General features: G+C 49.3%; 1 protein-coding gene across 1 annotated transcript in view; it reads right to left on the bottom strand.

Annotated features, from left to right (window-relative positions):
- Positions 1–14440, bottom strand: part of LOC147732752 (uncharacterized) — a 53106-nt gene extending 38666 nt beyond the window's left edge. Inside the window, exon 1 of the mRNA XM_086954317.1 lies at positions 14349–14440. Within this exon, the coding sequence (XP_086810443.1) occupies positions 14349–14440 (92 nt within the window). The remainder of the gene's footprint in view (positions 1–14348) is intronic.
- Between the last annotated feature and the right edge of the window lie 2259 nt (positions 14441–16699).

Raw genomic sequence — 16699 nt, 5'->3', positions numbered from 1 at the left:
CACCAGAAATAGAGGTGAACCAGTGGAATGACCAGCCAGGACCTTCAAGAGCCCAGGATGCACAGCCAGAACGAGGCAGAACTGAGAATGGTACTCTTCTTTCTACTAATTCACCTTGGTTCAGTAAACATTTTATCTTATACTTTGCCCTGAAAAACCCAGCATTACAATAGATGCCATGTCTAACCAGTTAAGTTAATAGTGGTGCATCCGCCTTACGCTATTTCAGATGATATGAAGAATGTTAAAGGAAATAGGTATTGTGCTACACTCTTAGGCTTCATTGTGCGTGTTTAGAGGATGCAGCCATACTAATACAATCCCATTTTGGACAGGGCACCTCAAACGCTACCAAAAATCACAAATTGTCCTTGCATTTATGTGATGTATACTTCTGAAATACACAGCGATCCACAAAATTCCTACTGCCCAACATTCCCCCACTTGTGCTGATTAAACGCTACTCTTTTTTTTATGGGTGGGCCTAGTATACACAACTGGAAAAGCCTCAAACCTTAATGTGGAAGTATCAACATTTCCTGTAAAAAAAAAAAACGAACCTGAGTCCTGTGCTATCCATGCCACTGGAATGAAGCTACCCTGGCTGATGACTGCTGATAGCCAGAAACCGGTCCTAGGATGCTTGATTCCGGTCCAGGGAAGACATGGCTTGGCAGTTCGGGCTGGACTGTTCCCATGAGGCACAGGGTCAAGACTGATTTGCATAAGGCCATGTCTGAACTGGGGTGGAGTGGTGAGCAAAATAACGATAGATTAAACCCAGATCTGTGACTTGGGTTTGAATGTTTTGCCATTGTGCAACATTCCGTCCATCAATTGTTGTTTTTGCATTTGTCACCCTGAGTGGGACGGGTATGCTCTGACGTGAGTCCTGTGCTCTCCATGCCACTGGAATCAAGCTATCCTGGCAGATGATGGCTGATAGCCAGAAACCAGTCCTAGGATGCTTGATTGCAGTCCAGGGAAGACATGGCTTGGCAGTTTGGGCTGGACTGTTCCCATGAGGCACAGGGTCAAGACAAGACTGATTTGCATATGGCCATGTCTGAACTGGGGTGGTGTGGTGAGTAAAATAATGGTGGCTTACATTCAGATCTGTGACTGGGGGTGAATGTTTTGCCAATGTGCAACATTCCATCCATCAGTTGTTTTTGCATTTGTAAAGCAGAGTGGGACGGGTATGCTCAGACGTGAGGCCCATGCTCTCTATGCCACTGGAATCTAGCTATCCTGACTGATGACGGCTGATAGCCGGAAACCGGTCCTAGGATGCTTGATTCCAGTCCATGGAAGACATGGCTTGGCAGTTCAGGCTAGACTGTTCCCATGAGGCACAAGGTCAAGACTGATTTGCATATGGCCATGCCTGAACTGGGGTGGTGTGGTGAGCAAAATAACAATGGCTTAAAACCAGATATGTGACTGGGGGTGAATGTTTTGCCATTGTGCGACATTCTGTCCATCAATTGTTGTTTTTGCATTTGTCACCCCGAGTGGGAAGGGTATGCTCAGAGGTGAGTCCCGTGCTCTCCATGCCACTGGAATCAAGCTACCCTGGCTGATGACTGCTGATTGACAGAAATCGGTCCTAGGATGCTTCATTCCGGTCCAGGGAAGACATGGCTTGGCAGTTCGGGCTGGACTGTTCCCATGAGGCACAGGGTCAAGACTGATTTGCATAAGGCCATGTCTGAACTGGGGTGGAGTGGTGAGCAAAATAACGATAGATTAAACCCAGGTCTGTGACTGGGGGTGAATGTTTTGCCATTGTGCAATATTCGGTCCATCAATTGTTTTTGCATTTGTCATCCCGAGTGGGACGGGGATACTCAGACGTGAGTCCCGTGCTCTCCATGCCACTGGAATCAAGCTATCGTGGTTGATGATGGCTGCTAGCCAAAAACTGGTCCTAGGAAGCTTGATTACTGTCCAAAGAAGACATGGCTTGGCAGTTAGTGCTGAACTGTTCCCATGAGGCACAGGGTCAAGACTGATTTGCATATGGCAATGTCTGAGCTAGGGTGGTGCGGTGAGCAAAATAACGATGGCTTAAGCTCAGATCTGTGACTGGGGGTGAATGTTTTGCCATTGTGCAACATTCCATCCATCAGTTGTTGTTTTTGCATTTGTCACGCAGAGTGGGATGGGGATACTCAGACGTGAGGCCATTGCTCTCCATGCCACTGGAATCAAGCTATCCTCACTGATGACGGCTGATAGCCAGAAACCAGTCCTGGGATGCTTGATTCCAGTCCAGGGAAGACATGGCTTGGCAGTTCGGGTTGGACTGTTCCCATGAGGCACCGGGTCAAGACTGATTTGAATATGGCCATGTCTGAACTGGGGTGGAGTGGTGAGCAAAATAACGATAGATTAAACCCAGATCTGTGACTGGGGGTGAATGTTTTGTCATTGTGCAACATTCCGTCCATCAATTGTTTTTGCATTTGTCATCCTGAGTGGGATGGGGATACTCAGACGTGAGTCCCGTTCTCTCCAGGCCACTGAAATCAAGCTATCTTGGCTGATGACGGCTGATAGGCAGAAACCGGTCCTAGGATGCTTGATACGGGTCCAGGGAAGACATGGCTTTGCAGTTCGGGCTGGAATGTTCTCATGAGGCAGAGGGTCAAGACTGATTTGCATATGGCCATGTCTGAACTGGGGTGGTGTGGTGAGCAAAATAATGATGGATTAAACCAAGATCTGTGACTAGGGTTAATGATTTGTCATTGTGCCACGTTCTATCTATCAAGTGTTCTTTTTGCATTTGTCACCCCTAGTGGGACTGGTATGCTCAGACGTGAGTCCCGTGCTCTCCATGCCACTGGAATCAAGCCATCGTGGTTGATGATGGCTGATAGCCAAAAACTGGTCCTAGGAAGCTTGATTCCGGTCCAAGGAAGACATGGCTTGGCAGTTAGGGCTGGACTGTTCCCATGAGGCAGCGGGTCAAGACTGATTTGAATATGGCTATGTCTGAACTGGGGTGGTGTGGTGTGAAAAATAATGATGGCTTAAACCCAGACCTGTGACTGGGGGTGAATGTTTTGCCATTGTGCAACATTCGGTCCATCAATTGTTGTTTTGGCATTTGTCACCCCAAGTGGGACGGATATGCTCAGACGTGAGGCCCATGCTCTCCATGTCACTGGAATCAAGCTATCCTGACTGATGACGGCTGATAGCCAGAAACCAGTCCTAGGATGCTTGATTCCGGTCCAGGGAAGACATGGCTTGGCAGTTTGGGCTGGACTGTTCCCATGAGGCACAGGGTCAAGACTGGTTTGCATATGGCCATGTCTGAACTGGAGTGGTGTGGTGAGCAAAATAACGATGGATTAAACCCAGATCTGTGACTTGGGTGAATGTTTTGCCATTGTGCAACATTCTCTCCATCAATTGTTGTTTTTGCATTTGTCACCCCGAGTGGGAAGGGTATGCTAAGAGGTGAGTCCCGTGCTCTCCATGCCACTGGAATCAAGCTACCCTGGCTGATGACTGCTGATTGACAGAAACCGGTCCTAGGATGCTTCATTCCGGTCCAGGGAAGACATGGCTTGGCAGTTCGGGCTGAACTGTTCCCATGAGGTACAGGGTCAAGACTGATTTGCATACGGCCATATCTGAGCTGGTGTGGTGTGGTGGGCAAAATAACGATGGCTTAAACTCAGATCTGTGACCTGGGGTGAATGTTTTGCCATTGTGCAATATTCCATCCATAAATTGTTGTTTTTGCATTCCTCACCCCGAGTGGGTAGGGTATACTCAGACGTGAGTCCAGTGTTCTCCATGCCACTGGAATCAAGCTATCCTGACTGATGATGGCTGATAGCCAGAAACCAGTCCTAGGATGCTTGATTGCAGTCCAGGGAAAACATGGCTTGGCAGTTTGGGCTGGACTGTTCCCATGAGGCACAGGGTCAAGACAAGACTGATTTGCATATGGCCATGTCTGAACTGGGGTGGTGTGGTGAGTAAAATAATGGTGGCTTACACCCAGATCTGTGACTGGGGGTGATTGGTTTGCCATTGTGCAACATTCGGTCCATCAATTGTTGTTTTTGCATTTGTCACCCCAAGTGGGACGGATATGCTCAGACGTGAGTCCTGTGCTATCCATGCCACTGGAATGAAGCTACCCTGGCTGATGACTGCTGATAGCCAGAAACCGGTCCTAGGATGCTTGATTCTGGTCCAGGGAAGACATGGCTTGGCAATTCGGGCTGGACTGTTCCCATGAGGCACAGGGTCAAGTCTAATTTGCATATGGCCATGTCTGAACTGGGGTGGTGTGGTGAGCAAAATAACGATGGATTAAACCCAGATCTGTGACTTGGGTTGAATGTTTTGCCATTGGGTAACATTCCGTCCATCAATTGTTGTTTTTTCATTTGTCACCCTGAGTGGGACGGGTATGCTCTGACGTGAGTCCCGTGCTCTCCATGCCACTGGAATTAAGCTATCCTGGCTTATGATGGCTGAATGCCAGAAACCAGTCCTAGGATGCTTGATTCCAGTCCAGGGAAGACATGGCTTGGCAGTTTGGGCTAGACTGTTCCCATGAGGCACAGGGTCAAGACTGATTTACATATGGCCATGTCTGAACTGGAGTGGTGTGGTGAGCAAATTAACGATGGATTAAACCCAGATCTGTGACTTGGGTTTGAATGTTTTGCCATTGTGCAACATTCCGTCCATCAATTGTTGTTTTTGCATTTGTCACCCTGAGTGGGACGGGTATGCTCTGACGTGAGTCCTGTGCTCTCCATGCCACTGGAATCAAGCTATCCTGGCAGATGATGGCTGATAGCCAGAAACCAGTCCTAGGATGCTTGATTGCAGTCCAGGGAAGACATGGCTTGGCAGTTTGGGCTGGACTGTTCCCATGAGGCACAGGGTCAAGACAAGACTGATTTGCATATGGCCATGTCTGAACTGGGGTGGTGTGGTGAGTAAAATAATGGTGGCTTACACTCAGATCTGTGACTGGGGGTGAATGTTTTGCCAATGTGCAACATTCCATCCATCAGTTGTTTTTGCATTTGTAAAGCAGAGTGGGACGGGTATGCTCAGACGTGAGGCCCATGCTCTCTATGCCACTGGAATCTAGCTATCCTGACTGATGACGGCTGATAGCCGGAAACCGGTCCTAGGATGCTTGATTCCAGTCCATGGAAGACATGGCTTGGCAGTTCAGGCTAGACTGTTCCCATGAGGCACAAGGTCAAGACTGATTTGCATATGGCCATGCCTGAACTGGGGTGGTGTGGTGAGCAAAATAACAATGGCTTAAAACCAGATATGTGACTGGGGGTGAATGTTTTGCCATTGTGCGACATTCTGTCCATCAATTGTTGTTTTTGCATTTGTCACCCCGAGTGGGAAGGGTATGCTCAGAGGTGAGTCCCGTGCTCTCCATGCCACTGGAATCAAGCTACCCTGGCTGATGACTGCTGATTGACAGAAATCGGTCCTAGGATGCTTCATTCCGGTCCAGGGAAGACATGGCTTGGCAGTTCGGGCTGGACTGTTCCCATGAGGCACAGGGTCAAGACTGATTTGCATAAGGCCATGTCTGAACTGGGGTGGAGTGGTGAGCAAAATAACGATAGATTAAACCCAGGTCTGTGACTGGGGGTGAATGTTTTGCCATTGTGCAACATTCGGTCCATCAATTGTTTTTGCATTTGTCATCCCGAGTGGGACGGGGATACTCAGACGTGAGTCCCGTGCTCTCCATGCCACTGGAATCAAGCTATCGTGGTTGATGATGGCTGCTAGCCAAAAACTGGTCCTAGGAAGCTTGATTACTGTCCAAAGAAGACATGGCTTGGCAGTTAGTGCTGAACTGTTCCCATGAGGCACAGGGTCAAGACTGATTTGCATATGGCAATGTCTGAGCTGGGGTGGTGCGGTGAGCAAAATAACGATGGCTTAAGCTCAGATCTGTGACTGGGGGTGAATGTTTTGCCATTGTGCAACATTCCATCCATCAGTTGTTGTTTTTGCATTTGTCACGCAGAGTGGGATGGGGATACTCAGACGTGAGGCCATTGCTCTCCATGCCACTGGAATCAAGCTATCCTCACTGATGACGGCTGATAGCCAGAAACCAGTCCTGGGATGCTTGATTCCAGTCCAGGGAAGACATGGCTTGGCAGTTCGGGTTGGACTGTTCCCATGAGGCACCGGGTCAAGACTGATTTGAATATGGCCATGTCTGAACTGGGGTGGAGTGGTGAGCAAAATAACGATAGATTAAACCCAGATCTGTGACTGGGGGTGAATGTTTTGTCATTGTGCAACTTCCGTCCATCAATTGTTTTTGCATTTGTCATCCTGAGTGGGATGGGGATACTCAGACGTGAGTCCCGTTCTCTCCAGGCCACTGAAATCAAGCTATCTTGGCTGATGACGGCTGATAGGCAGAAACCGGTCCTAGGATGCTTGATACGGGTCCAGGGAAGACATGGCTTTGCAGTTCGGGCTGGAATGTTCTCATGAGGCAGAGGGTCAAGACTGATTTGCATATGGCCATGTCTGAACTGGGGTGGTGTGGTGAGCAAAATAATGATGGATTAAACCAAGATCTGTGACTAGGGTTAATGATTTGCCATTGTGCCACGTTCTATCTATCAAGTGTTCTTTTTGCATTTGTCACCCCTAGTGGGACTGGTATGCTCAGACGTGAGTCCCGTGCTCTCCATGCCACTGGAATCAAGCCATCGTGGTTGATGATGGCTGATAGCCAAAAACTGGTCCTAGGAAGCTTGATTCCGGTCCAAGGAAGACATGGCTTGGCAGTTAGGGCTGGACTGTTCCCATGAGGCAGCGGGTCAAGACTGATTTGAATATGGCTATGTCTGAACTGGGGTGGTGTGGTGTGAAAAATAATGATGGCTTAAACCCAGACCTGTGACTGGGGGTGAATGTTTTGCCATTGTGCAACATTCGGTCCATCAATTGTTGTTTTGGCATTTGTCACCCCAAGTGGGACGGATATGCTCAGACGTGAGGCCCATGCTCTCCATGTCACTGGAATCAAGCTATCCTGACTGATGACGGCTGATAGCCAGAAACCAGTCCTAGGATGCTTGATTCCGGTCCAGGGAAGACATGGCTTGGCAGTTTGGGCTGGACTGTTCCCATGAGGCACAGGGTCAAGACTGGTTTGCATATGGCCATGTCTGAACTGGAGTGGTGTGGTGAGCAAAATAACGATGGATTAAACCCAGATCTGTGACTTGGGTGAATGTTTTGCCATTGTGCAACATTCTCTCCATCAATTGTTGTTTTTGCATTTGTCACCCCGAGTGGGAAGGGTATGCTAAGAGGTGAGTCCCGTGCTCTCCATGCCACTGGAATCAAGCTACCCTGGCTGATGACTGCTGATTGACAGAAACCGGTCCTAGGATGCTTCATTCCGGTCCAGGGAAGACATGGCTTGGCAGTTCGGGCTGAACTGTTCCCACGAGGCACAGGGTCAAGACTGATTTGCATATGGCCATATCAGAACTGGGGTGGAGTGGTGAGCAAAATAATGATAGAATAAACCCAGATCTGTGAATGGGGGTGAAGGTTTTGCCATTGTGCAACATTCGGTCCATCAATTGTTTTTACATTTGTAATCCCGAGTGGGACGGGTATACTCACACGTGAGTCCCGTGCTCTCCAGGCCACTGAAATCAAGCTATCTTGGCTGATGATGGCTGATAGGCAGAAACCGGTCCTAGGATGCTTGATTCGGGTCAAGGGAAGACATGGCTTTGCAGTTCGGGCTGGAATGTTCTCATGAGGCAGAGGATCAAGACTGATTTGCATATGGCTATGTCTGAACTGGGGTGGTGTGGTGAGCAAAATAACGATGGATTAAACTCAGATCTGTGACTGGGGTGAATGATTTTCCATTGTGCCACATTCTGTCTATCAAGTGTTCTTTTTGCATTTGTCACCCCTAGTGGGACGGGTATGCTCAGACTTGAGTCCCGTGCTCTCCATGCCATTGGAATCAAGATATCGTGGTTGATGATGGCTGATAGCCAAAAACTGGCCCTAGGAAGCTTGATTCCGGTCCTAGGAAGATATGGCTTGGCAGTTAGGGCTGGACTGTTCTCATGAGGCACAGGGTCAAGACTGATTTGCAAAGGGCCATGTCTGAACTGGGGTGGTGTGGTGAGCAAAATAATGATGGATTAAACCCAGATCAGTGATTGGTGTGAATGTTTTGCCATTGTACAACATCCTGTCTAACAATTTTTGTTTTTGCATTTGCTACCCTGAGTGGGACGGGTATGCTCAGAAGTTAGTCCCGTTATCTCAATGCCACTGGAATCAAGCTATCCTGGGTGATGATGGCTGATAGGCAGAAACCTGTCCTCGGATGCTTGATTCGGGTCCAGGGAAGACATGGCTTGGCAGTTTGGGCTGGACTGTTCTCATGAGGCACAGGGTCAAGACTGATTTGCATATGGCCATGTCTGAACTGGGGTGGTGTGGTGAACAAAATAATGATGGATTAAACCCAGATCTGTGCCTGGGGTGAATGTTTTGCCATCGTGCAACATTCTGTCTTTCAATTGTTGTTTTTGCATTTGTCACCACTAGCGGGAAGGGTTTGCTCAGACGTGCGTCCCGTGCTCTCCATGCCACTGGAATCAAGCTATCCTGGCTGACGACTGCAGATAGCCCGAAACCGGTCCTAGGATGCTTGATTCTGGTCCAGGGAAGACAAGGCTTGGCAGGACGGGCTGGACTGTTCCCTTGAGGCACACAGTCAAGACTCATATCCATATGGCCATGTTTTTACTGGGGTAGTGTGGTGAGCAAAATAATGATGGATTAAACCCAGATCTGTCACTGGGGGTTAATGTTTTGCCATTGTGCAACATTCCATCCATCAATTGCTGTTTTTGCATTTGTCACCCAGAGTGGGACGGGTATGCTCAGACGTGAGTCCCGTGCTCTCCATGCCACTGGAATCAAGCTATGCTGGCTGATGACTGCTGATAGACAGAAACCGGTCCTAGGATGCTTGATTCGGGTCCAGGGAAGACATGGCTTGGCAGTTCGGGCTGGAATGTTCTCATGAGGCAGAGGGTCAAGACTGATTTGCATATGGCCATGTCTGAACTCGGGTGGTGAGCAACATAACAATGAATTACACCAAGATCTGTGACTGGAGTGAATGTTTTGCCATTGTGCCACATTTTGTCGATCAATTATTGTTTTTGCATTTGTCATCCCTAGTGGGACGGGTATGCTCAGACGTGAGTCCTGTGCTCTCCATGCCACTGGAATCAAGCTATCATGGTTGATGATGGCTGAGCCAAAAACTGGTCATAGGAAGCTTGATTCGGGTCCAAGAAAGACATGGCTTGGCAGTTAGGGCTGGACTGTTCCCATGAGGCACAGGGTCAAGACTAATTTGCATATGGCCATGTCTGAACTGGTGTGGTGTGGTGAGCAAATTAACGATGGATCAAACCCAGATCTGTGACTTGGGTTTGAATGTTTTGCCATTGTGCAACATTCCGTCCATCAATTGTTGTTTTTGCATTTGTCACCCTGAGTGGGACGGGTATGCTCTGAATTGAGTCCTGTGCTCTCCATGCCACTCGAATCAAGCTATCCTGGCAGATGATGGGCATAGGATGCTTAATTCCAGTCCATGGAAGACATTGCTTGGCAGTTCAGGCTGGACTGTTCCCATGAGGCACAGGGTCAAGACTGATTTGCATATGGCCATGCCTGAACTGGGGTGGTGTGGTGAGTAAAATACCAATGGCTTAAAACCAGATCTGTGACTGGGGCGGAATGTTTTGCCAATGTGCAACATTCCATCCATCAGTTGTTTTTGCATTTGTAACGCAGAGTGGGACGGGTATGCTCAGACGTGAGGCCCATGCTCTCTATGCCACTGGAATCTAGCTATCCTGACTGATGACGGCTGATAGCCGGAAACCGGTCCTAGGATGCTTGATTCCAGTCCATGGAAGACATAGCTTGGCAGTTCAGGCTAGAATGTTCCCATGACTGATTTGCATATGGCCATGCCTGAACTGGGGTGGTGTGGTGAGCAAAATAACAGTGGCTTAAAACCAGATATGTGACTGGGGGTGAATGTTTTGCCATTGTGCAACATTCTGTCCATCAATTGTTGTTTTTGCATTTGTCACCCCGAGTGGGAAGGGTATGCTAAGAGGTGAGTCCCGTGCTCTCCATGCCACTGGAATCAAGCTACCCTGGCTGATGACTGCTGATTGATAGAAACCAGTCCTAGGATGCTTCATTCCGGTCCAGGGAAGACATGGCTTGGCAGTTCGGGCTGGAATGTTCCCCTGAGGCACAGGGTCGAGACTGATCTGCATATGGCCATGTCTGAACTGGGGTGGAGTGGTGAGCATAATAACGATTGATTAAACCCAGATCTGTGACTGGGGGTGAATGCTTTGCCATTGTGCAACATTCGGTCCATCAATTGTTTTTGCATTTGTCATCCCGAGTGGGACGGGGATACTCAGACGTGAGTCCCGTGCTCTCCATGCCACTGGAATCAAGCTATCGTGGTTGATGATGGCTGATAGCCAAAAACTGGTCCTAGGAAGCTTGATTACTGTCCAAGGAAGACATGGCTTGGCAGTTAGTGCTGAACTGTTCCCATGAGGCACAGGGTCAAGACTGATTTGCATATGGCAATGACTGAGCTGGGGTAGTGCGGTGAGCAAAATAACGATGGCTTAAGCTCAGATCTGTGACTGGGGGTGAATGTTTTGCCATTGTGCAACATTCCATCCATCAATTGTTGTTTTTGCATTCATCACCCCGAGTTGGACGGGTATGCTCAGACGTGAGTCCAGTGTTCTCCATGCCACTGGAATCAAGCCATCCATCAATTGTTGTTTTTGCATTCGTCACCCCGAGTGGGACGGGTATGCTCAGACGTGAGTCCAGTGTTCTCCATGCCACTGGAATCAAGCTATACTGACTGATGACGGCTGATAGCCAGAAACCAGTCCTAGGATGCTTGATTCCAGTCCAGGGAAGACATGGCTTGGCAGCTCAGGCTGGACTGTTCTTATGAGGCACAGGGTCAAGAATTATTTGCATATGGCCACGTTTGATCTGCAGTGGTGTGGTGAGCAAATTAACGACGGATTAAACCAAGATCTGTGACTGGGGGTGAAAGTTTTGCCAATGTGCAACATTCCATCCATCAGTTGTTGTTTTTGCATTTGTCACACAGAGTGGGATGGGGATACTCAGACGTGAGGCCCTTGCTCTCCATGCCACTGGAATCAAGCTATCCTCACTGATGACGGCTGATAGCCAGAAACCAGTCCTAGGATGCTTGATTCCCGTCCAGGGAAGACATGGCTTGGCAGTTCGGGTTGGACTGTTCCCATGAGGCACCGGGTCAAGACTGATTTGAATATGGCCATGTCTGAACTGGGGTGGAGTGGTGAGCAAAATAACGATAGATTAAACCCAGATCTGTGACTGGGGGTGAAAATGTTGCCAATGTGCAACATTCGGTCCATCAATTGTTTTTGAATTTGTCATCCTGAGTGGGATGGGGATACTCAGACGTGAGTCCCGTTCTCTCCAGGCCACTGAAATCAAGCTATCTTGGCTGATGACGGCTGATAGGCAGAAACCGGTCCTAGGATGCTTGATACGGGTCCAGGGAAGACATGGCTTTGCAGTTCGGGCTGGAATGTTCTCATGAGGCAGAGGGTCAAGACTGATTTTCATATGGCCATGTCTGAACTAGGGTGGTGTGCTGAGCAAAATAACGATGGATTAAACCAAGATCTGTGACTAGGGTTAATGATTTGCCATTGTGCCACGTTCTATCTATCAAGTGTTCTTTTTGCATTTGTCACCCCTAGTGGGACTGGTATGCTCAGACGTGAGTCCCGTGCTCTCCATGCCACTGGAATCAAGCCATCGTGGTTGATGATGGCTGATAGCCAAAAACTGGTCCTAGGAAGCTTGATTCCGGTCCAAGGAAGACATGGCTTGGCAGTTAGTGCTGGACTGTTCCCATGAGGCACAGGGTCAAGACTGATTTGCACATGGCAATGTCTGAGCTGGGGTGGTGCGGTGAGCAAAATAACGATGGCTTAAGCTCAGATCTGTGACTGGGGGTGAATGTTTTGCCATTGTGCAACATTCCATCCATCAATTGTTGTTTTTGCATTCATCACCCCGAGTGGGACGGGTATGCTCAGACGTGAGTCCAGTTTTCTCCATGCCACTGGAATCAAGCTATCCTGACTGATGACGGCTGATAGCCAGAAACCAGTCCTAGGATGCTTGATTCCAGTCTAGGGAAGACATGGCTTGGCAGCTCAGGCTGGACTGTTCCTATGAGGCACATGGTCAAGAATTATTTGCATATGGCCACGTTTGATCTACAGTGGTGTGGTGAGCAAATTAACGATGGATTAAACCCAGATCTGTGACTGGGGGTGAAAGTTTTGCCAATGTGCAACATTCCGTCCATCAGTTGTTGTTTTTGCATTTGTCACGCAGAGTGGGATGGGGATACTCAGACGTGAGGCCCTTGCTCTCCATGCCACTGGAATCAAGCTATCCTCACTGATGACGGCTGATAGCCAGAAATCAGTCCTAGGATGCTTGATTCCAGTCCAGGGAAGACATGGCTTGGCAGTTTGGGCTGGACTGTTCCCATGGGGCACCGGGTCAAGACTGATTTGAATATGGCCATGTCTGAACTGGGGTGGTGTGGTGTGTAAAATAATGATGGCTTAAACGCAGATCTGTGACTGGGGGTGAATGTTTTGCCATTGTGCAACATTCGGTCCATCAATTGTTGTTTTTGCATTTGTCACCCCAAGTGGGACAGATATGCTCAGACGTGAGGCCCATGCTCTCCATGGCACTGGAATCAAGCTATCCTGACTGATGACGGCTGATAGCCAGAAACCAGTCCTAGGATGCTTGATTCTAGTCCAGGGAAGACATGGCTTGGCAGTTTGGGCTGGACTGTTCCCATGAGGCACAGGGTCAATACTGATTTGCATATGGCCATGTCTGAACTGGAGCGGTGTGGTGAGCAAAATAACGATGGATTAAACCCAGATCTGTGACTTGGGTGAATGTTTTGCCATTGTGCAACATTCTGTCCATTAATTGTTGTTTTTGCATTTGTCACCCCGAGTGGGAAGGGTATGCTCAGAGGTTAGTCCCGTGCTCTCCATGCCACTGGAATGAAGCTACCCTGGCTGATGACTGCTGATTGACAGAAACCGGTCATAGGATGCTTGATTCCAGTCCAGGGAAGACATGGCTTGGCAGTTTGGGCTGGACTGTTCCTATGAGGCACATGGTCAAGAATTATTTGCATATGGCCACGTTTGATCTACAGTGGTGTGGTGAGCAAATTAACGATGGCTTAAGCTCAGATCTGTGACTGGGGGTGAATGTTTTGCCATTGTGCAACATTCCATCCATCAATTATTTTTGCATTCGTCACCCAGAGTGGGACGGGTATGCTCAGACGTGAGTCCAGTGTTCTCCATGCCATTGGAATAAAGCTATCCTGACTGATGACGGCTGATAGCCAGAAACCAGTCCTAGGATGCTTAATTCCAGTCCAGGGAAGACATGGCTTGGCAGCTCAGGCTGGACTGTTCCTATGGGCACAGGGTCAAGAATAATTTGCATATGGCCACGTTTGATCTGCAGTGGTGTGGTGAGTAAATTAACGATGGATTAAACCCAGATCTGTGACTGGGGGTGAAAGTTTTGCCAATGTGCAACATTCCGTCCATCAGTTGTTGTTTTTAGGTCTCGCGACCTATCGATGCGCGCAAGCGCATCGAGCGTAGCGAGAATTCATGTGGCGAAAACATCTTCAAACCAAAGGGCTTTCAGCCCCGCGGTTTTCATGCAGAGCCCGTGTACATGCACGCGCATCGCATGCAAGCCCAGCCCAGTCCTCCCCTTATTCACGCCCACCCACCAGGCTCTCCCGCCCCCATCAGGCTTCTCTCCCAATCCGCCTGCCTCCCCTCGCGCATTCACGCCTCCCACCAGGCTTTCCCGCCCCATCCGGCGTTCACGCCTCCCACCAGGCTTTCCCGCCCCCATCCGGCTTCCCTCGTAATCTGCCTGCCCATATTCGCCAACGGCCTCACCTCCCTGTTGGATGGGGGATGGTTGGCAGCCCCCTGTCTCTTTCTGCACTCCTCAGTCCCACCAGGGAGCTCCACCCGATGCTTCCCTCAAACCTCCTGTGTTTTCCGGACCCGTCCAGCCCACTCAGCCTGGCCCTTCCTCCGTTGATGCCTGGGGCTCACACTGGGTCTCCCACCATCACGTTCTCCAATTTCACACTCCACTCCGTCCATTCTCGCACTGGCCGGTATGGTGTCTGAATTGTCTCCTTCATTACCCGTTTCCCCGGTCTGTATCTTGAGCTTGTCGTGGGCCCTCTCACTCCCCTCCACAGTCTCTTTCTCCGGGGTTCTCCATGCTTTACCAGCATGCGACTGCAATCGTTGGCCCTGGGGCGCTTCCCACTATCCCCCTCCGCAGGCTGCACTACAGTCTTGTATTGTGCCCCCTCTCATCCCTCCGGATGAAGGTCAGTCCTCCACTTGCGGAGTCGCCTCCCACCTGAACTGCTGAAGGCCCCTCACCACCGCCGTCCTGTGCACTTTGCAGCTCCTGCTATCCTACGGCAGAGTCTCTATTTCTGCTCCTAGGCTCCTCTTCCGACTACGTTATTCACTTGCGCCTTCTTTGTGATCCCTGCACTGTTTCGGGCTGCAGAGCGTGGCAGGCAGGGCCATGAGTTCTCTCAGGCCTGTGGTTGCTCCAGCTCACCTGCAACACCTCTCCATTTCAAGCACCACTCGCGTTCTCCCATTCATCACAACCTCCTCAGCTCTTCCTATACTTGCGCGTCTTAGGGATATCTGTAATCCCTACCCCCGTTATTACCTCTGGACTCAGACATCCAGTGCACTCCCTGCAGCCCGCCTTCGCTGCTGTGATTGCGCCGTCTCCACGCCTCCGATCTCACTGAGTACTCTGCCCGCGGGCTCTCGACTTCAGCACTCGTTCTGCATGGCGGGGCGCCATTTTGTCTGCGTCCGACTACGTTATTCACTTGCGCCTTCTTTGTGATCCCTGCACTGTTTCGGGCTGCAGAGCGTGGCAGGCAGGGCCATGAGTTCTCTCAGGCCTGTGGTTGCTCCAGCTCACCTGCAACACCTCTCCATTTCAAGCACCACTCGCGTTCTCCCATTCATCACAACCTCCTCAGCTCTTCCTATACTTGCGCGTCTTGGGGATATCTGGAATCCCTACCCCCGTTATTACCTCTGGACTCAGACATCCAGTGCACTCCCTGCAGCCCGCCTTCGCTGCTGTGATTGCGCCGTCTCCACGCCTCCGATCTCACTGAGTACTCTGCCCGCGGGCTCTCGACTTCAGCACTCGTTCTGCATGGCGGGGCGCCATTTTGTCTGCGGCCTCCCGGGATCTTCCTTTACCTAATCCCGCTTTTCTCGCAATCTGCGGCACGAGACTCCCCCAAGGCCTATATTACTTGCTCTGGGGCTCTTCCACTGCTGTTCCATCAAGGGTTTAGTGAGGCTTGGACTCAGGATTCTGGTGGATTCCTAGGGCAGAGCTCCGCGGTCTACTCCCGGCTTCATCAGGGCCTAGCCAAGCCCTTGAGGAAGAGGGCCTACTGTGGCAGCCATTAACCATGTATTCCACTGGGTGGCCCTCAAGTAACATACAGCCATGCTGATGTCTGAATGAGCTTTGAATCCCTCCAAGTCACCCTGGACTCCTTTATTCCATCTTGCTATTGCTGCTGCCATCATAACTTTATCTGGTTCAAATGTAAAATTAACAATTGCTCCTCATCGGTTGTCTGTACTCCTCCATTCTAATTGTTTATATTGTTGCATACATGCAATCACAAAAGTGTGGGTTCTCTTCTCTCCAAACCTCAGGGAAATAATCTCATTCATAGTTTTTGCTCTCCTCAAAATCTGAAGCAAAGCCCCGCCCAGACTGCAAAACCTGCTTCTCAGCTACAATCAAAAATACATGAAACACTTCAAAGTTGCCAACTTCAAATTAATCTCACACAAACTCAAATACTTATTACATAGTTTAAAAAAACATTACCTCCATCTCAAATAACTATACCCAGTCCTTCTTTGCCTACTTTAATATCATGCTCTTAGGCACTCTGCGAACTCAACTATTCTTATTTATCAACCTGTTTCTAACAAAGAATGACTGGCCACTACAGTGAACGTATAACAAGTCACAGTCTTAGAACTCAATCCGTTACTATACAACTCAGAGAGAAAATTAACCAGATTTACCACAGAAGCCTCAAGAAGAATCAAATTCCTCCCCAAGCACCAGGGTACCCACGTTCTCCATGCCTGTCCTTATACCTTCAACTGCTTAATTCCAGATATCCTCTAAGAAAGAAGATTCTGTGTCTCTGTTCTCTTATAAGTTAATTTTTATTCCCCATCTACACCTCTTAAAAGCTCTTTGTCAGCTCCGATTAAACATGTCTCCTCCTGCACCATCGTCATCACACATTTGTAAATCATGGCTGTGACATCCAAAATGGTGTCACCACCATCACTCAACACACTCCCTGCCTCATCAA

Source organism: Lissotriton vulgaris, chromosome 2_1 (assembly GCF_964263255.1).
Source record: "Lissotriton vulgaris chromosome 2_1, aLisVul1.2, whole genome shotgun sequence".
Lineage (NCBI taxonomy): Eukaryota > Metazoa > Chordata > Amphibia > Caudata > Salamandridae > Lissotriton > Lissotriton vulgaris.
The sequence above is the reverse complement of the archived record's forward strand: the minus strand, read 5'-3'. Positions and strand labels throughout refer to the sequence as shown.